This window comes from Typopeltis vanoorti, chromosome 17, assembly GCF_054136105.1.
Source record: "Typopeltis vanoorti isolate ZY-2024b chromosome 17, IOZ_Tvanoo_1.0, whole genome shotgun sequence".
NCBI classification, from domain to species: domain Eukaryota; kingdom Metazoa; phylum Arthropoda; class Arachnida; order Uropygi; family Thelyphonidae; genus Typopeltis; species Typopeltis vanoorti.
In genome coordinates, this window is record NC_143565.1 from 30,757,240 (window position 1) to 30,779,558 (window position 22,319).

Below are 22,319 nucleotides of genomic sequence, written 5' to 3' on the forward strand. Positions count from 1 at the left end.
ATCAGCTCCTTGGAATGAACTGCACTGTTGGACTGATGTCTTCCATTTCTGATCTATTAATATCAGGTCGATCATATTCCTGTGCCTGCCATCAAAGGAGCACCATGTCCATTTACGACAATCTTTTTGTTGGAATTTGGTATTGCAAATCATCAAGTTATCAGTGACAAATTCCAGAAGCATCTCTCCATGTTCATTTCTTTTTCCATATCCATATTTTCCCATAACCTTTTCCTATCCTGTGTTATGTCTGCCAATCTTTGCACTTCCAGGATATATTCTGCTTCAGTACTTCATCAATTTCTAGTTGTAGATCTTTGAATGTCTTCACCTGCACTCTCCGCAGTGGGTGCATATACTTGAATGGTCGTGATATTAAATGGTTGGGCACTGAATCTTGCAACTATCATCCTTTCACTAACTGGTTTGTATCCTATCATTGCCTGACAGGCCTTGTCACTTAGCAGGAAACCTACACCTGCTTCATGCTTACTTTCATTTCCTGACCAGAGAACTCTTCCAACATTTGTTTCTCCTGACGGTGTCCATCCCATTTCTGAAATACCCAAGATGTCGTATCTGTATTTCTTCTTGAAGCAACTGCAATTTTCCAGTTGTCCATAGTGTACAGACATTCCATGTACTTATTGATATTCCATCTTTTACAGGCTTGAGTTTGATTTCTTTGTTTTCAGTAGCTGATTGCTCCATTGGGGACACTGACCTTGTTTGACCAGGCGACATCTGAGCTGTCAAGAGTCTTTTCTCTTGTTCTTTGGCATCAGATTTCAATTGTACTTTCTTTTTACTGTCAGCACATTGACACTTATCTGACAAACACTCAGTTTTTCTTGAAGAGTTCAGGAGAGATGTAAGAAAGAGCATATAGGTTATGTTTAGGCTTAGGGTGGCCTAAGCTCGCCTTGAAGCAATACCATCATTGGACTTCGGTGGCATTTTATAGAGTTACTGGAGTTGTCAACTAACCCACCACGTCCTGTTTGTATTGTCGCTTCTTGTCCGGAACTGCTTATTGGCTATTCACAGCTAGCCCCCATCTCTGGTGGCAATTCCCCTATCCGCAACCTGGGGACCCATCCAGTGGCATGTAGCTTTGCCTCTGGGGAGAAAGACTCCAGACCAGAGGAACAAGACAAGTTCTTTCATAAAAGTACATTCCTCATAGAATGTCTTTATAAAGAAACTTCAAACCTTACTCCATTGTTCTAACTAAAACAGATCCGAGTTGGTCTACGTCTATCCCCTGTATGGGAGATAGTACTTTTTAAATCTAATAATCTTTCTTAACATTAATTTGTTTTTAGATTTTAATCATCGTCATCAAATTCCTGACATTTACCTGCAAGGGGTGTACAGGATATGATAGTATTACATGAAAAATTTACATCATTACTAACTTCCTATCTACAATTTTTCTCCAAATCAATCTGTCACCTGTCAAAGCTTCAACATTGTGAGATCTTATATTTCTATCTTCTAAGGCACTTTTTATTATATCAATCCATCTATATCTTGTTCTTCCTCCAGGTCCTTTTCTTGCCAACCTGACAGAGAACACTTGTTTTGCTAATCTTTCCTCTCCCATTCTGTTTAAGTGACAATACCACCTGAGATCAGCCCTGCTAACAAATTTCTGGATGCCAACAATATCAAGTTCTTTCCTAATATCATCGTTTTTAATATGATATTGCCATTTATTCAAGCCCCTAATCTTTCTCAGGACTCATATCTGCAGTCTCTAGTCTTTGGTCAAGTGTTTTACTTTTAACTTCCAACTCTCAGATCCATAAGTTTAAAACTGGTTTAGTTGACAACTCCCGTCTTGTATACAGCTAATTTAGTGATTTGACTAATTTTTTCTCTTATTCCATATAAACTTATTCAGTTGATTTCCTACTATATCAGCTTTGTTGATCCTGTTGTCTATTTCCATATTTAATTTACCATCTTCACTAAAATTCGTGCCTAAGTAGCTGAAATGTTTTACTTGTTCTATAGGTTCTCCATTCACAATGCAGTTGATATTTTTAATGCTTCTGCCTATTTTCATTGTCTTTCTCTTGTTATTGCTAACCTTCATACCATATCTATTACAACAGTTATTCAATTTAGTCAGGGAATCTTGCAGACTTGTAGTGGATTTATCATCATTGCATAAAGCAAAGAGCTGAGATCAACATATTCAATTTTGATATCATGTTTAATGCCACTTACCTTCATAATGTGATCCATATAGATGATAAATAACAGAGGGGATAATGTACATCCTTGTCTGACACCATATTTAACATTAAACAATCTTCCTGTACTTCCTTCAATTCTAACTGCTGACTTAAAACTCAAATGAAGACTAAGTATTGCTTGATATAAATCTCTACTGACACCATGCAACTGTAGCGTTTTGAATAGCTTCTTTCTTGCCACCTTGTCGTATGCTTTTCCAGATCTACAAAACTTAAATACAGATCTTTGTTATATTCCCATGATTTCTCAACTATTTGTCGTAAAATGAAAATCTGATCCTGACAGCCTCTATTTGGCCTGAATCCAGCTTGTTCTTTACCAAGCTCCTCTTCCACAATCCTTCTCAACCAGTTTCTCAAGTATACTGGCATAAATCTTACCAGGAGCACTTAGTAGAGAAATACCTCTGTAATTCTCACATTCAGTTTTATTTCCCTTTTTTATATGGGTACAATGAGAGCTCTACTCCAATCATCTGGAATTCTTCCCTCTGTCCAGGCCCTCTGAACTATGCAGTGCAGCCACTGCAAGACTTTTAAACCCCCATACTTGAGCATTTCTGGTCGAATATCATCTACTCCAGCTGCCTTTCCACATTTCATACTTTTGATGGCTTTTTCTACTTCAAGTATGGATATGTTTCCTGATTACATGCCTGGTCCGTGTTTTTTATCACTGCGCTGTTATCACTGCTAGTTTCATTTAGCAATTTTTCAAAGTAATTACTTTATACTTCAAGGATATCTTTTTCTTCAGTTTTCATCACCTTTATCATCTCTAATTCCTTTTACAGCATTCTTTCCTCTATTTCTGAGCTTCAACAACCTCCAGAATATCTTGTCACCTTCTTGATATTTCTTTTCTATGTTCTTGCCAAAGTCCTCCCATGACTTTTGTTTAGCTAGTTTTACACAGTGTTTAGCTTTCTTACATTTGTCTCTGTATTCTCTAAGAACACAAGCTGACTTATTTGCCAGGAACTTTTGATATGCTTTCTTCTTTTCCTTCACTGCCTGTTTAACTTCCTGTGTCCACCATGGAGTTCTGATTTTTCTATTCTTGCAGACAACCTCACGACATGCCTCTCTGGCTGAATCAATCGGTGTTTTCTTTAGGGCTTGCCACTGAATCTCCAAGGTTTGGTTCCTGTATTCAAACTTTTATTTTTTCTTGAATGATGTTTGTGTATTTTAGTCTATAGTTCACATCTGAGAGCTGCTCAACTTTTATTCACTTTAAAACTTTCTTGTTCTTCTTTTCAGTATGAAATTCAATTTTATCCTGCTCAAGACTAAATGATGATCACTTCCAATTCAAATTCTCTGTACACTCTAGTGTCCTGCACCAGAGAGAAAACATCACTATCAACGATAAGATAGTCAATGAGACTTTTCTTCTTCCTTTCCTCTTCTCTCCATCTGAATTTGTGCACATTTTTATGTTGGAACATGGTGTTAGTAATAACTAGTCCATGTCCTGAGCAGAAATCCAACAAGTATTTGTCATTATTATTTGCTTTGCTCTTTTCTCTATGTTTTCCCAAAATATTTTTGTATGTCTGACAATCATTTCCTATCCTTCTATTTAGATCACCAACAAGGACCAATTTTTCATTGTGTCAGTTGCTTTCTTTACTGCCTCAAAAAATTTCTCTAATTCTACTTTAGATGAACCTTCTGTGGGACCATAGGCACCTATGTCTCATTGTCCAGTTCCCCATTCTGACATTCGCCCACACCACATCACTCTACTTGAAATTGCCTTAAAGATTGCCTGCAATCTTCAAGAAGATTAGCCTCATAATTAGTGTTGAATACTATGGCTACTCCTTCTTTTCCTTGTCACTAGATCTCACCAGTTTTTGCCTTTTTTGTTTCATCCACCCCTATTATATCGATCTGGTACTTATCCAATTCCCCATTGGATAAGTACTCCATTTTAATTTATTTATATATATATATAATTTTTTTTTTTTAATAAGTTAAGAAATTATTTACCTTTTTTTAGATATCTTATGTTAGCTACTCAGGTGGTCTGTATAGAATTATCTGTGATCTTGTACTGATGATGCCTAGAATGTGTAAAAAAAAATTCTACATTAAACGTTTTTATGCAAGTTTTCTCTGTTTTTATAATTATTTTAATTATGCCAACTCATGGTAATTCATTATTAAAACAAAAGTGCTTACACAGTTTTATCTAATGGTTAGGTCAGAGTCATAGGTTAGAGATACTGTCTGCTCATTTCTTGTGTCCAGTTGTTGGCATTTGAACCCTGAGGTGAGGAATTAATCAGAAGTTGCTACTTGGTTGGGCTGCACAGGCTACAATCAATCCATGAAACAGAAGCTGTTCTTAACATGGAGCTGATGTTTGTACAGCTGTGCCTCATCTGGTGGATAGTCACTGTGATTGATCTTTGGGTACCTCATCATGGGCATGTTTATTTACTGTCAGCATATCACATTTTCATCTTGGGGTTCCGAAATGTTTTCATTTGAGAGGTCTTGCCATGAACTACTCCACTATCCCTGATGGCAATTCTGTTGGTCAGGGGTTGCTTATTTGTCAGGGTACCCTGCTTATACTGCAGGTGCCCTCGGTGTTTGCAAGCTCATCTGAATTCGCAAAAAAGCAGAACATGTATTCTGTAGGATGGATTGCCACAAATATGTCCTCACCCTAACTCTGTTCAACCTGTACACAAGTGACATCCATCCAACAGCTAGTCAAAAGTTTGTCTAGGATGATGACTTAGCAATCACCACCCAAGACCGTACTTTCCAAGACCTTGAGGAAACATATAGCCAAGATCTGAGTATACTGCAGAATTAATTTGAAAGTCAGGGACTATCTCCTAACCCCAGCAAAACTGTTTCAGCTTTCCACCTAAATAATCATAATGATTTGGAAGACATGCATCAGCAGATCAGTATAATGAGTGCAAGTAATTATTATAAGCAACTTGAAATTCAGAGACATAGACTGGAAGGAAATAGAATTTGTACACTTATTAAGAGATAATTACTTGAAGGAGAATGTGATGGAGGGGACTCGAGGTACAAGAGTGCTGGATCTGGTTATAGGATCTGAAGTCCTGTCCATTATTAAGGTAGCTACATTACATCCATTTTATGAGAGTGATCATATTTCTTGACTTGGGAGGTAGCAAAATGTGAAAATTCCAGTTAAATGGTATGTGTAATTATGACATACTTAGGAGATGGTTTCAGATGGTACCATGGCATAAAGATCTGCAAGGGAAAGATGTTCACGGTGCATGAGGATAGTCAAGGGATATATGGTGGAAGCAATATTACACTGTATACCAAATGTCAGGAGGGTAAATTGTGTAGGAGTTAAATGGATGAGTAGTATCATTAAAGACAAGCTGCAAAAAAAGTGTTGTGGAGGTCGTACATAAGGAGAAAGGCGACCAGCATCGTAAGGACAAAATCAGATTATGAAAAGAAATTAGAAAAGCAGGCAAAAGGAAATCCCAAAGATTTATTTTGTTATGTGGCAAGTAAGAAGAAGAATGACTATGGAAAAATAACTTTAAAAAGTGCTGATGTAGAGAAGTGACAGAGGCAGATGAAATTATTGAGCTTCTAAGTGACCACTTTGCAAGACTATACATCCAATTGAGATATTGTTATGGCAGAAGTGACAGGAACCAATGTGAGAACAGAAGTTAGATTAGCGGGAGGTACTTAAGATATTGCAGAATCTGAATGCAAATACAGCTGTGGGACTGGACGGGGGAACTGGTGATGCATTTTGATTAGCTATTTAATTTCAATCTCAGCTCTAGCACAAAGTCCCAAAAGATTGAAGGAGGGCTAAATCATTCCTTTGCATAAAGGAGAATACAAACCAATCAGGAGCGGTGGTAAATGTACTCAAAAAGTTGGTCAAAAAGAGAATTCAGTAATGGGTGGATAAGAATATGATACTCTGAGGGGAAAGCATGACTTTGTGAAGGGATGGTCATGCCTTAGTAATCTAACTTTTTATAATAGTGACATCCAGTGATGGCTTATGGCTTGAAATCGTGGGGGTGGTGCAACTTTCGAAATATACATACACACTGTAAGTAAAGTGTATAAGTGATTGGATAAAATATCAAAATTATGGTAAAAATTTAAAAAAAAATTAAACATGAAAAAATATTGTTTATTATCGATAAAATTATACAGTTTAGTATAATTCAAAATTACTTAAAAATTACTATAACAAATGTTATGTCTTTAATTGTAATGTCCAAATATTTAAAGAGACGGAGGAAACACGATAAGCACTACAAACACTCTACTACTGGCGCAAATTGCATATAAACAACAGTGGAATTGCACGTTGGACAGTACCGCATTATGCTAATAGCTTGCTTCTCACTATGACGTACATATCTTTGCGTTCGTAGCAATATGACACTGTGGAAAACAGTGCCGCTAGCATCCTTTGCCCTCCTAAGTGCTGCAAGATGGATTTTTATTATTATTTTTTTTACAAAATAAGTGAATTGTATAGGATTGTTGATGATAAAATTAAATATTACAAGCAAATGTTAATAAATATATTTATATATAGAGAAAAATTCCGGGTGCTGTAGATCCGCAGTGCCTATGTACCAGCCGCCCCTGGTGACAGCTGAGTTGGATAAAGGGAATGGCTATACAATGATACTGCTGTAAATTAAAGATACCAAAATATTATATACTTGGTTTAATCCTTTATCCAAGTGTAAGCAAACAAAGTTTTTGCCTGAAGTATCTTCAGGACTGGGGCAACTTGTGGTAAAAGTGGTATGATCTTCACATTATGGGATACTAAGGCAAGTGATTTGTTGGTCATACCACCTTTACGAGTTGCTCCAGTCCTGAAGATACTACAGGCGCAAACTTTGTTTGCTTACACTTGGATAAAGGATTAAACCAAGTATATAATTTCTTGGTACTGCTGGATTTTGCGATGATTTGTAGGATGCCACATGGACTCTGTAAATAAGGATGGATATGAAACTGATGATATGGATACATAGGTGGTTGATGGATAGATACCAAAACGTAGTACAGTGTGATGTGGTTTATGCTACTTCAATTTACACCTGCTTGACTTTTGTGCATTTCAAAGATCACGATCAGACATGACTCAGCCTCATTTCCTAGACACAGATGGTCCCGAGATTGTAATTAAACTTGCATGGTGACAACTAGAATAGTAAATGATTTAACCTACAGCCTAAAATTTAAATAATTAAACAACAACAAAAAAAAAATTTAAAATGCAACGAGAAAAAGAAAATTACATTATCCATGGACTAAGAACAGCAAGTAAACTGACAAATATGCAGTGTCTAGACAACAGGATGCCAATGGATTATTCTCATTGGTCCTACTCTCACCCTTGACTAGTGGATGTCATATGACATCATGAAAGAAATTTCTAACATTTCAGCAGCATGGAGTGAAGTGTCAAAGCCATGTATGAATGCCTTCTGTTGAAAGCTTTGGCCAGACTGCATTCTGGATTTGCAAGAGCACAACACTACCCTTACACAAATAACTGAATGTGAAAGATAGTAAAGGAAATAGGACGTAGAAGTTGGTGGCATAAATGAGCTCCTTGAGAGTCATGGTGAAGAGCTTTCTGTGGAAGATTTAGAAGAGCTAGCTGGACAATTGTCCAAAGAAGAGAGAAATGTGAAGCTGATTCTACAATGCCAGTTAGAACATTAACAGTGAAATCAATGCAAGAGGCTATTGCTCTTATTAAGGGATGTGAGATCTTCTCTAGCAACAATCCCAACTGGGGAGCAGAGCTCAACCCATTAAGAGAGGAATTGAGACAGTTCTGCAGCCATACTATAGCTTATCAGAAAACAAGAAAACCAAGAGACATTTTTAAAGCAGTAAATTTTAGTTTTCTTCAACATTATACAATTTTCAGTATGTAAATTTCATAAAATAAAACATTTTTTAAGTATTTTGTTGATTACTGAAAATCTTGGAATGGAACATATGTTCCCATTATTTTTGCTTCATTTTATACCAGAAATCTCGGGAACCTAACTCAAGCATCAAGTTATACCTGTATATGAAGGAGCATCCAGGAGAAAGCAGGTGACTAGTGGTGCTGCAGGGCTCTGTGCTTGAACCACTGCTATTTAATTTGTGCATAAATAATATAGGAAATAATTTGAAGGGAAATATTCAGTTGTTTGTTAATAATGCAGAATTGGGTAGAATAATCGTTAATCGAGGTGATGTAGAGAGCTATCAAGATGATGTAAATAGGCTGACTGTATGGACAAAACATAATGGATATCAGTTTAATGTGGAAAGGTGTCAAGTTATGTATTTTGGGATAAAAAGATTACAAATTGTGTACTACTTTAAGAGAACTGTATTCCAGGAAATTGTTGAAGCCATGGATTTGAGGTTAGTAGAAAGAGTTGAACATTACAGGGCATATTGCTAAACTAGCCAGGGTAGCTCACAGGAGTACTTGATTATTGAAGAACACACAAGTGTGGTCTTCAGAGTTATCATTCCTCTTATAAAGCCTTAATGGATTATGCTTGGTTATCTGCAATCCAAACATACCTCTGAAATCAAAAAGTTGTCATTATCGATTTCTGAGAAAATGAATCCAAATTATGTTGTTTTGAATTGCTAGCAATAAGAACAACTCAATGTGCCATAAACGCAAAGACCCTATTTCTATCCCCTTCATGGCAATTAAACAAAATAAATTATTCCCTTGTACTCTCAAACCAGCCCAATTTCCAAATACTCTCGAACTAATCAAGCTCCTAACACGTACAAAAAAAAAAAAAAAAATGCAGTTAGCTCAGTTTTTTGCTTTTCTCATCTGATGTTTTTATCTAATGAAACAGCAACATTCATCATGTTTGTTGCTTGGTTAATATCTATATAACTGGTTTTTTGTTCTTATTCTCAGTTCTTTCAAAATCCAAAATTTATGTAATTCATCTTTTCGGTGTTAACTTTTCATCATTAGTTTTTATGTTTTGTTTATCTTAATGTATTTTGCACACTCAGTTGTTGCTATCTCGTGCTCGCCACTTTTAATTGCATACCGTATACTGTCTTGACTCTAATCAAGTCTTTTGTCAAATTTTCATCTTCACCTTCAAGATGGTGAAGATGAAATTTATTTAACATACTCAGGTATGTTAAATAAATTCCTGAAAGAGAAAAGATCAATGAGAAATGGATAACTCAGGAAATCCTAAAATTGGTACAAGAGAAAAGAAAACCGAAACTTAAGAGATAATTCAGAGGCAGCAGATGAGTTATACCGTCAAAAATGCAGTGAAGTATGGAAAGCAGCAAGATCTGATAAAGCCAAATGGTTGGAGGACCAGTGCAAAGACATCGAACAGTACTATGGAGAACACAAAACTAGAGAGGTCTACAAACTTATAAGAAATGTCAATAGGAAGTGGCAAACAAGATCAGTAGCAGTCAAAGATGAAAATGGTAAAGTATTGATGGACAAGACAGAAATCATACACAGATGGACAAGATATTGCAGCAAACTATATAAAAATCAACTAAATGATGCTGCAACAGAAGTAATCAAAAAACTAAAAGCAATCATTCCACCAGCAGAGATCTTTGAAAATGACATCTTGGAAGAGGAGGTGAATAAGGCTATAAAACATCTCAAGAACAACAAGAGTAATGGAAATGACAACATAATAGGCAAGATGCTAAAATATGGAGGAGAATCAGTTGTAAAAGAAATACAAAAACCATAATGAAATATGGAAATCAGGGTTTCTCCCTGAAGAGTGGAAAAAATCAGTCTTGGTTCATTAGAAAGGCAGTGCTTTAGAATGCACCAATTACAGAACTATTGCATTAATGAGTCATCTTGACAAAGTGCTGATGAAAATACTAACAGAACCTGAAGGGTCATATGGAGGCACATCTTCTGGATGAGCAAGCCGGATTTCGACAAGGTCGAAGTACAGTGCAACAAATACTCGCACTAAGACTAATAGCAGAGAAAGCTCGAAGAAAGAACAAAAAGATATATTGCTGTTTCGTGGACTTCCAAAAAGCATTTGATAATATTGACCAAAATATAACATGGGCTGTCTTGGAATCCTATGGTGTGGACAATAAATTGATCTGCCTGCTGAAAGATATAAACAGCCAAGCACAAGCAAAAATCACCAATCATCTTCATCACACATCTGGGAAGAGCACTAGATAAGATTAAAGAAGATGGAGGCATTTCAATAAATGGCATTAGAATAAACTACCTCTGCTTTGCAGATGACATCGTCCTGATTGAAGAAGATGCAGTAAGGCTGACACTATACACAGAAGGAAAAAGATATGGACTAAATGTCAATTTTGAAAAAACTTAAACAATGATATTCAGACAACAGGAGTTACCGAACAGAGTTAAGATAGACAGATTTCAATTGGAAAATGTGGAACACTTCACATATCTTGGATGACACATGACTTGGACCCCAAAAAAGAGAGAGAAAAATTAGAATAGCCAGAGCAACAACTATTTTAAAAGCCATGGACAAAATATGGAGGAGCCGAGCTATAAAGATGCAAACTAAACTGCACATTGTAGAAACCTGTATCTTCAGCAGCATGCTCTATGGATGCGAGGCCTGGGTACTCCTGGGAGAATCTGAAAGGAGGATATTGGCATTTGAGAAGAAGTGGTATAGAAAGATCTTGAGAATATGCTAGATCCAGAAAGTGAACAATGAGGAAATCTACAGACGAATACAACCAAAAGAAAACCTGATCCAGAAAATAATCAAAAGGAAACTACATCTATTTGGCCATATATGTAGAATGAACGATGAGAGAAAATTAAAAATGTTGCTGTTTGGAATGATTGAAGGAAAGAACAAAAGAGGAAGTCCAAACAGAGAATGGGGTCATGACATCGACAAGTGGTGTGGAACCTCTATACACAAACTGAGTCATCTTGCACAAAATAGAATGCAATGGAAGAATCATATCAAGATAGCAGCAGACACCTACAGGCATTGGACCCATGGTTGTTGATGATGATGATATTAAATAATATCCTTCAATTAAAATTCTGTTAAATTTAACTTTTTAGCCTAGATGTTACAAAGAGTCTGATCAGTCACCAAAATGGCTTAGCTTTTTCTTCCTTACTGTCACCATTTTAGGAGCATTATGATTTCTCATAAAATTTAGATTATGTTGTACATTTTGTATTTATTAAGGTTTGGATTTTCAATGCAGCCTCAAAACCCAGAAAAAATTTTAATGTTTGAACTTGCTGTAATGAAGTCTGATGGCTTCCTCTTTTTTGATTTTGTAGGTATGACCATGCATGGGTTTCTGGGCTTAACTCTCCATATTTGTTATAGGTGTATTATTGGATGAACAGCAAACAGCTGCCTAGAATAACCCAAGAAACGCATTTCCTTCAACAAAGACAGTCAGTGGCTGATCATGTCTTCGTTGACACCCAGAGGGAGGGAGGGAGGGAGGGAGGAACATCATAACATATTTCATCATAGTTAGTTTAAACATGAAAGTCTTTGGAATCTGTTTTAAAAAGCCACATAAGTTGAATAAATATGGATGCACAAAGCAGTCCAGAATATGCTAAACCATTTTAAGGTTTCTTAACATCAAAACTACTAGAAAGTATCCATAGAATAAATTGACTACTTTCATTTCTTTTGTGTGCCCTTTTTGCATATATACTAGTCTTGCATTGCATTTCTACTGATGTCTTGGCGACATCATTAATGTATAATAAATTTAGTTTAATCCTTTATCCAAGTGTGAGCAAACAAAGTTTGCGCCTGAAAGTATCTTCAGGACTGGGTTAAGGTGGTACACACCAGGGCAACTCGTTGCAAAGGTGGAGCAAGCTACCAACATCATGTCTAATGTTATGCATTAAGGGAAGGGCCACTACCCATCATAATGCATAACATTAGACATATCCGCAAGGAGATGTGTTTTGCATTATAGGAGATACTGAGATAGGAGTGTTGGTAGCTTGCTCCACCTTTGCAACGAGTTGCCCTGGTGTGTACCACCTTAACCCAGTCCTGAAGATACTTTCAGGCGCAAACTTTGTTTGCTCACACTTGGATAAAGGATTAAACTAAATTTATTATACTCTAACCAAGTGGAAAAAAAAAAAAAAAATAAAAATAAACTTTCATCATTAATGTATTTTCCACACTCAGTTGTTGCTATCTTGTGCTCACCACTTTTAATAGAGACATGTGCATTACACATAGTATAATTTTTTTTAAATAACTGCTTTGCACATAAGAGAAAACCACATAGAATTTATTACCCCTATATATTTCACTCAATATGTCACAGGCCTTCATTTAGGGGGAAGGCAGAAGAACTAGTAATGACACTCATTCTGAACAGAAGAAAGAGTCGTACAGCATGCATATAATATCACGTGTCTCAGTTGCAGCTTTACAGTAGGAAGAAACACTATTAGAGTTCAGTTAAAAAAAAAAAAAAAAAAATCCATATCCACCCACTTCACAAACATCTGTAGCATAAATTCAAACAAACGACATTCATTACCACTTACAGATATCCAAACTTGACCACCTTTGTTTAACAGAAACCCAAATTATAGCTATATCAACCACGGTTCACCTTCAATACCCAGATTATACTCTTCATGATTCATTTTGCCACAAAGGGGCACCTATGCCTTTTTATATGTTCTAACATTGCCTCCCAGGGAATGCCAAATTTAGAATCCCCTGTTTTCACCTTCTCTGGCTGAAAGTTTCCTTGTCCCACTTAATAATATTGGAGACTGGTAAATGCAGCAGATCAAACTCTGTAAACCACAGACCTCTTCACCTTCCTCTCTATGGAACTTGACTATCTACAATCCAGCTATCAAAACAGTGAAGTCATAATTCTAGTGACCTGAATGTCAAATTTCCAACTGGCTTCTCCTTTCTACAACATTACGGATCAAGCTGGAGGTGATGTGGAAGTTTTGCTATTAGCAGTGATCTAATGCAAGTCATGCAGCTACCTACCTGAATTCCAGATAATTTGCTGAACTCTCCAGTACCCTTGATCTTTTAACTAGTTCTCCTTCCAGATACAATGTAGAAGTTACCTTTCCTCTTGCACTCGGGCCACAATTAGTGCATTTCCACACTCACAGAACTTCATCTCCGACCACACTCAACCTCGCATCTTCTGGCACTACAAAGGTACAGAGTAATAAATTACATGATAACCACAGTAATTAGCTTTAATGAAATAAAGCTAATTACTGTGGTTATCATGAACAAGCAGTTCAAAGAAATGGAATACAAAGTACATAATAGTCGGTGGATTACCAATTAAAATTGTTGCCACGTGCTAGAAATTAATATTAATAAAATATTATTAAATAATTCAAAAACTATTTCTTTGATGGTTACATAAGAATCTCCAAAAATTTTAGGAGAGAGAGACAATTTCGATTCAAATTTGGCTGATGTAAAAGGGCTTTGCAACTTTCTTTGAAAAGGTGTTCATATTTAAACTTGCATCTAGGGAGAAGACGAGCTTTATCCCACTGGATATTGTGTTTAGTGTCAATACTATGTTGTGGACCAGACTTTTGAGGTTTTATGTATTCGATATAATACTGATGTTCCTTCATTCTTTTTCCCCCAGAAGCCTGTTTGTCCAAAGTATGTTAAATTACATTCACATGGTATGTGGTAAATGCCAGCTAATGATAGAGGTGCTAGTTTGTCTTTTGTAGATGGCAACAAGTGAGAAATTTTGTGGATAGGAAAGTATGTGGGAATGAAATAATACTACTTCAAAATTCTGAATTGCGAATCCCTTTTACGTCGGCCAAATTTGAATCGAAATTATTGTCTCTCTCTCTCTCCCTCTCTCCCAAAAGTTTGGGAGATTCTTATCTTATGTAACCATCAAAGAACTAGTTCTTAAGAATTATTAAATATTTTATTAATATTAATTTCTAGCACACGGCAACAAATTTAATCTGGTAATGCACCGACTGTTATGTACTTTGTATTCCATTCCTTTGAACTGTTTTACACTGATGATGTACTGTTAATTTCAGTACGAAATATTTGTACCTTTATTTCATTAAAGTTAATTACTGTGGTTATCGTGTAATTTATTATTTATAGTTATGTCACAGGTACCTATAAAGGTACAGAGTGCTATGATCTCCAGAACTACTATTCTTTCCCATGGCATGACTATTTCTTTTACTATTACTTCACCTGCCCTAAGCGAGCTGCAGAAATCATCCTCGCTAGCATAAAGACATTCGTCCTTTATTTCATCCAAAATGCTAATCCACTTTTAAGCTCTGCTTCAATAGAAGATATATATATATTGAAGGAAAAATCTAAGCTTACTGCAGGTGACTTGCATCAAGAACCCAAGCTTTATACTCGGTCTGTGTGGCAACACACAATAAATGTTAACTGGCTATTAGCAAATCTAACTTCATAAAAGCCACTAGCAGAAATCTTGTCTCTGGTCTTCTGCTCCCTCACAAAAGCTATTGGATGCAACTTCTGCTCACCTGTGCTCTCACCCCTCTCCCATCCAGATGGCACTATTGTTACAGCATCTGAAGGAAAAAAACTGACGTTTTAGTTGCTGTTTTTCTTCTACCTCCTGGATCGATGACGAAGGCAAATCACCTCCTTCCATATGAGGAACTGACCACCATATGCCTCCTGTGGCTGTTTGCAGACAGACATAAGGATGTTAACCTGAACACTACAAAGTTGTGTGGTCCAGATGGCATCTCTCCTATTGTACTCAAACATTGTGCTCCAGAGCTAACATCTATTATCTCTTCGATCTTTTGTGCTTAGCTGATACCAAAGCACATCTCAAACCCATTCCAAAAAAAGGAGACAAAAGCCTATTGTTCAACTACTAATTGACATTACCTAATTCCTCTCCAAAATTAATGGAGAAAGTTGTCAATGCTGAATTTTTTCACTACCTAGAAGCTCGTCAGTCAATCGGTGACGAGCAGTATGGATTTCCCCAATCCAGATCCACTGCTGATATTTTAGCCTACATCACCCACCACTGTATACATGCCATGGAAAGGTTTGGAGAAATGTGTACTGTTGCTCTTAACGATTTCCAGGCTTTTAATTGTGTTTGGCATCAAGGTCTGCTTTGCAAACTGCCTTCCTTCAGCCTACCTGCCATCCTCTGTAACTGGAGAACCAGCCAGCTTTCTCTAGTCATTCACTGCATGTCATGGTGGACGGCACCCTCTCCTCGAGCTTTGCCACCAAGGCATGAGTACCTCAGGCTCCATTCATTCTCTCACCTACCCTTTTTCTCTTATACATAAACGACCTGCTCTCAATCACTACAAATCCTATCCATAGCTTTGCCAATGATAGCACTCTTCACTCATCTTATTCCTTTGACAAACCATTTCATTCACACTTCTCCTTTGCATTAATCTCCATACTATCCTTCAGTAAGGTAAGGATAACCTGGTCACCTTCAATGCCACCAAAATTCAGTCCTGCCTTTTCTCTCGCAAAAGGGATCTCAGCTCATCTTCAGACAGGATGAACTATCTTTCCTTGGACTAACATTTACCTCCGACCTTTCTTGGCATAAACACATCACATCAATGGCTTTCTCAGCTTCTAAAAATACTAGACATTCGTTTCTGCTCGAGAAACTATTTTATACCCACCAAGTTATGAACCCTATGTAAACTGTAAATCCACCCATCCTTAAACTATTGTACACACATTTGGGGTGTTACACCTAAAACCTCTTTAAAATTCCTGATGCTGTCCAGAAGAGAGAAATTTGGCTCATGGATGACCCTTTCACTGACAGACTCACTTCAACTTCTTTCTCTCATAAACATGTTTTAGCTTTGTCTCTTTCTACAGGTTCTTCAGTGGTCCCTGTTCCAGTGAATTGGCAAACATCATTCCTCCACTTGCTGTTAGGCCTGTTAAAACAAGAGCAGCTGCTCTCAATTCCTTTTTATAGTACAACTTTGTGCAAACTCGCCAAACATGCTTCTTCTCTTCCTCATTTATTCCATCTACATCTGTCCTCTAGAACTTCCTCATTATGTATTTCTCAACAACCTACAACTCTTGAAGAAGAATGTCAATAAGTTTCTTCTTTCTCAACCCTTATCTGCATCTCATATGACACAGATGTGCTATAGGTTCTTGTACCTCTTGTGTGTAAGTTAAAGAAGAAAAAAAAAAACCTCTGGTAAAGAAATATTCAGAAGAGGAGGCTTATCTTTATACAAAATCTGTGAATCTCAAACCTTAGCTTGTTAGTGTCATCTGTACATAATTCCCTAATGTCCTTCACATTCTATAAAGTCTAAATGAGGTGTACAGCAAAATCTGGACCTTTTGACAATACTCTTTATTATTGGTAAAAGGATAGTTAGATTTATGACCCTCTTTTCATGGATAGAAGCGAGTGGTGGTTGTTGAATGAACTGATGGCTTCTTTGGTTTAATAATTCGTACTTATAAATAAACTTCTGTTTATAGTTTAATTAAGCACATCTGGTTGAGGAAAAAGAAATTCTACAGATTAATTCAAAATGTTCTTCAAAGGCTTCAAATTATTCTGTAGCATTATTTGTTACTGTAGCATAAGTTCAGTAATTTTCTTAGAAAAGAAGAGCTTATTAACATAATGTATCCATTTTGGCAATAGCACCTTGCTAGCTCTTTGATAAATATGATGAGCAGAGTAAGATTTAATAGTCTCATAATACAGGGTGGTCATAAAATAAATTTCTCTCTTTGGAGGTATCTGTAGCTAAAACCAATAAACGGAATGAGACCAAATTTTATATCGATACTTCTGAAGGCATGGGGAGATTATTTCCGCAGAAAAAATATTTAGTACCAAAAATCGCCAATAGGGGAAATTTTGGCACTGGCAGAGCTGAAAACAAGCTGAAAAATGGAATAATAACATTTCGACGGTGTAAGCAATAGCCGCATCACTCATTCCAGCTGGATATGTGGCCTGTTACAATGATGATGATAATAATAATAATTCAACTAAAACAACAACAACTTGTGAAAGACACAGAAATTAATGTAGTGATTGAACTCACAGGAAATAATGTTTTATTCATCAGAATCAGGGTCCCCTGGACCACATACACGATTTTCAATGTGCTGACCTTTCTTGTGTAGAACAAATTGCATCCGGTGTGCGACATGCTCTACAGCTGAGCATAAGGATTGGATATTCATAACAGCCCGTTTTTATGTTCTCTTTTAAGACATGCAAGTTGGGAATGCCACCAACATACAACGAATTTCGGATACCCCCACAGCCAAAAGTCACATGGAGTGATGTCCAGGGATTGAGGCGGCCATGCTGTTGGAAAGAACTAACTGATAACCCGACAGTCATTCGAAGAACTGTCTGAACGTTCCCAATCTCTTTTTAAGTGGAATTGGTGGCGCTGCTGTCACGTATGCACCACAACATAATTTGCATAATCCTTTTTACCTGCCTTTACTGCAAATATTTGACTGCTTTTGACTCTGCCAGTGCCAAAATTTCCCCTATTGGCGACTTTTGGTATTAAATCTTTTTTTTTTTCGTGGAAATCATCTCCCCATGCCTTCAAAAGTCTCGATATAAAATTTGGTCTCGTTCTGTTTTAGCTACAGATACCTCCAAAGAGGGAAAGTTATTTTATGGCCATCCTGTATAAAAGTCTTTGGAAGTGATTTGTTAATTTTATAAATTTTTTTATTAATTATGCATCTATATCCACGTCTCTGAACTCTAATATTGTTTCATCCTACTGTACAGCTGCAACTGAGGTATGTCATATTATACGCATGCTGTATGACTTGTTCTTGTATTCAGAGTTTAAATGTTATCAGTTCTTCCTGAATGAAGCTCATGACATATTGAGTGACAATATATAGGAGTACTAAATTCTATTTAGTTTTCTCTTATATATGTGAAGCTGTTTTTTTAAAAAATTATACTATATCATTTATTTATTTATTCGTATGGAGTTTCCTCCCTTTTTCCCGTCCCTATTGGAGCGAGTTGAGCCTCCTTGTGGGGGGGGGGGGGGTAAGTATTTATGGCTGTAGATCCGGGTGTGTTCATGGGGCCGGTTTGCCTGCTTGCAGGATGAAAAACGCCAGATAAACTGGCAGGAAAAACTCTACTGTCCCTGCCAAAGACCGATTAACTTGGCTATAGCTGAAGAAGATCCTCAAATTCCTCGCATCTTCGACGGGAATCGAACCTGGGACACTCCTTCCCCAGTCATATGGTTGCGAAGCACACAGCCACTAGGCTAACTGCGCGGACACTATATCATTAAGAGTCATCGATGAGAAATATCGTATGTTCAATAAGAAATGCTAAATTGTTGAACTAAGATTTAATTTCATTTTTCAATGCTGTCATCTTGTAGATTCTTAAATTTACAAGGATTCTTAAATTCTCGTGATGTGCAAAGTAACTAATGAAATATCTCAAGATACCTGATGATGCTGATTAAAATATTTTTTGTTTTAGGTTTCAAGAATGTTTAAATTTATAAGTAGGAAGTCTGTTCACACTAGTGCTGAAAGGCAGAAGTTACAGAAAGAATTATTTGAATTTAATAAGGTAAGAGTGAAGCTTTCTTTTCTAATATAATGTTAAGCTTTGAAAAGTTCTATTTTATCTAAAGGTACATCAAATCAATTTATTTTATATTGATGCTCAGCTATATCTTTCATTCTATTTTCATGTCAAAATATGGTATGTTCGAACACAATTATCAGTATCAAAATGACAGCCCTAACGGTGATTCTTGGCCACATACCATATTCAGTCACTGACTATTCTTACAAGAATTGGTATGGCTGGAATTTGACCTGCTGTAACTCTTGTTCTCAGTTGAATTTTATTAGGCTGTCTCTTTCATCCAACTAATATTCAAGAGAACATAGATGTCACGTTTCAGATCTTAAAAGCTTAAGTTAAAAAAAAAAAACACTTCAAGGTTGGAGAGGGGCATCTTTTTTTAGCCATTTTCAAAGTGTTGTTTGACATCTCTCCAAACAGCTTCACATTGCATTGTTTAACTAGTTCGGTTAAATTCAGGAACATAGCTGTTTCTGATATTGCTTGAGGCCCTGTAAAATGAAAGGGGAGGGAACTGTGTGTAGTGGGGATAGTAGGGTTGCTTCCTTTTGTAGAAGTAATTGTTTCGTCCATTGCTAAGAGTTCTGCAAAATTCAACCTAATTGAACTGAAATGGTGGCATGAGGAATATCCATTCTCAAATCTCAATTATTTCTTAAGTAGCATAAGGCGATCCTGAGAAATTCAGGTGGAAATAAAGAGTGGGAAGGTTGTTACTTCCTCCTCAGGCACTCAGATACTACACAGGTGGTATAGTTAAGCTATTTTTTGACAAAATTTGGAATACAGGCATATCCCAACTTAAGGCACTTTGCACTTATAGACAATTTTTGAATTGCCGCTTACTCCAAAGTTATCTGTGAAAAATGTTGCTGTATTGCTATGATCAGTGTGTCATCAGACATGACTTATGTCACACATTTTTGTGTTGTTTTGCGATTGTGTGAATATTAAACTGTTTTTAACTTTCATTCTACTGTTTTTGTTATGATTAAACTTAATATAATGGCAGATAAAAGTGAAATGAAAAGTCGTAAGGCTATTCCATTAGATTCATAACTTTAGTTTTAAATAAACTTAGTGATGATGGTGTATCGCAGCCTGAGATAGGCTGAATACCAGGCTTCCTTCCCACTACTGTTAACACTATAATTAAAAACAAGCAAAAAATTCTTCTGAAGTTAAAAGTGGATTTTAATTAGAAAAGGGATAACTTTGTTGCTGATATGGAGAAACTGTTCAACAGTCTTGATAGATGATCAACCTGGGCTCCATGCTTCCTTAAATCAGATCATTATTCAAAATTAAAGTCCAAAGCCTTTTCAATGATATGAAGGCTAAGAAAGGTGAAGCAAGATGCTGAATTTAGAGCAAGCTGTAGATGGTTCGATAGGTTCAAGAAGAGGTTAAACCTACATAACTTCAATGTGCAAGGAAAGGCAATGGCTGCAGATACTGTCTCTGCAGAAAAATTTACATACAAAAGATCAAACTGTTAATGCAGATGAAGTGAGGCTGTACTGGAAAAATGCCATCAAGAACATTCATTGCAAGAAGAGAAAAGCATGCTATGTTAGGCTTCAAGCCAGCTAAATATTATTATTATGTGACATTGCCAGGGAGTCCAAAGACTCATTGAGGGAGAGTGTGCCAACAGCATCGAACGATTGAGTCCCTTCCAACTACTAACCACACTCAAACTTGCTTAACGTTTTGCGTGAGCCATTAGTAGCAGAGGCTCTACCAATTGACCAACCTTTGCTGGTAGGCTAATCCTTCTTTTAAGTGCCAGTGCTTCTGGTACCTTTTTCTAAAACTAAAGCCTATGTTAATTTACTGTTCAGAAAACTTCCAAGTTTTGAAAAACCATTTTAAAACTAGACTTCCAGTGCATTGGAGGTCTAATGTGAAATCATGGGTAACTGCAGCACTTTTTACAAAGAATGGTTTAACAGTTGTTTTGTACCAGAGGTGAAAGGCTATTGTAAGGAGAAGAACATCCCTTTGAAAATCTTACTCCTTATGGACAATTTTGCTTGGCCACCCTTGAACATTAGACTACATGTGCACCCAGTACCACTTCACTGCTGCAGCCCATGTCTTAGCTGCCTTAAAGCTGTACTACTTAAGTAAAACCCTAATGTTTGAGTTTGTTCCAGTAGCTGACTTTTCACTGTTTGCCCTCATTCCCTGGGAGAGGGTTTGTTTAACTGGGCAATCTCTCCAGCAAACACAAAATTCTATCATGTTGTACCATCATTTTGTATTGGTTTAAGCTAATAAGAATACAGTTTGGGTGGCTAAATCCCGAACTGCCAGCTATCTTCATTTTTCAGTATCCAGGTAGATGCTACTAATGAGATGCATTACGAAATGAGAATTGGATGTTAGCTACTAGCAAACACATCTCTATGCACTATCAGCATAAAAAGCATCAATGGAAAGAAGTTGATCTGGCTGAACTCAAGTAGTACCTTGTGGACACAACTGATTGCACTGGACAAAGAAGACTAAAACACAAGAGATCCTGCTAAGTAATAAATATAAGATATTATATTTGAGCAATACTGATCAGGAAAGAACAGTAGAACAAAGAACATTTCATCACTGAGCAAGAAGATAAACTTCTTCATTGGTAGGCATTTCAAATGGCTATTCTGGCAGATTTTGCAATAAGCAGTTGGACCTTGAAACTTATTTGTGCATATGGTCCCACAGAAGGTTCTTAGGAAGAAGTTTAGGAATATTTCAATTCATTCCAGAAGGCAACTGATGTAAAGAAAAAGAAATGTTGGTCTTGTTTGGAGATATAAACAGCAACAAAGAAAATAAATACTAGATATAGAAATGTTTTGGGAAAATTTGGAGAAAAGAGCAAAGCCAATGATGGTTATTGACTTTTGGATTTCTATTCAGGATATGGATTAGTCATCACCAACTCCATGTTTCAACATAAAAATATGTACAAATCAAATTTATATGGAGAGAAAACACAAGAAAAAGTAAAGGCTTGGTGGCTGTTATTATTGAGCGTTATATTCATGCTGGTTCACGATATAAGTGTGTTTTAGGGGATTTGAAATTGGACATGATCAGCACTTAATTTTAACCTCCTTACTGGCTTTGACATAGATTTATATCTACCAAAATGCAGATGTGAAGCATATGCCAGAGTTTGGAGAAACATGGATAAAAAGTGCTAGCTAGCCACCAATTATTCCCATTAAGAGTTGATAATCCTTCACATTCAAGAGAACCTTAACTGGATTTCATCGCATTCATGTGTCTAAGCCAGTGTTACTAAGCAGCACAAAAGTATGGTTTCTTACAGTA

At 36.6% G+C, this 22,319-nt stretch overlaps 1 protein-coding gene across 4 annotated transcripts in view; it reads left to right on the forward strand.

Annotated features, from left to right (window-relative positions):
• Nucleotides 1–22,319, forward strand: part of l(2)gl (LLGL domain-containing protein l(2)gl) — a 437,582-nt gene that overhangs the window by 18,499 nt on the left and 396,764 nt on the right. For all 4 annotated transcript variants that reach the window (XM_090407678.1, XM_090407677.1, XM_090407680.1 and 1 more), the window contains exon 2: nucleotides 18,873–18,965. In XM_090407678.1, coding sequence (XP_090263804.1) covers nucleotides 18,882–18,965 — 84 coding nt within the window. In that variant the 5' untranslated portion in view covers nucleotides 18,873–18,881. The remainder of the gene's footprint in view (nucleotides 1–18,872; nucleotides 18,966–22,319) is intronic.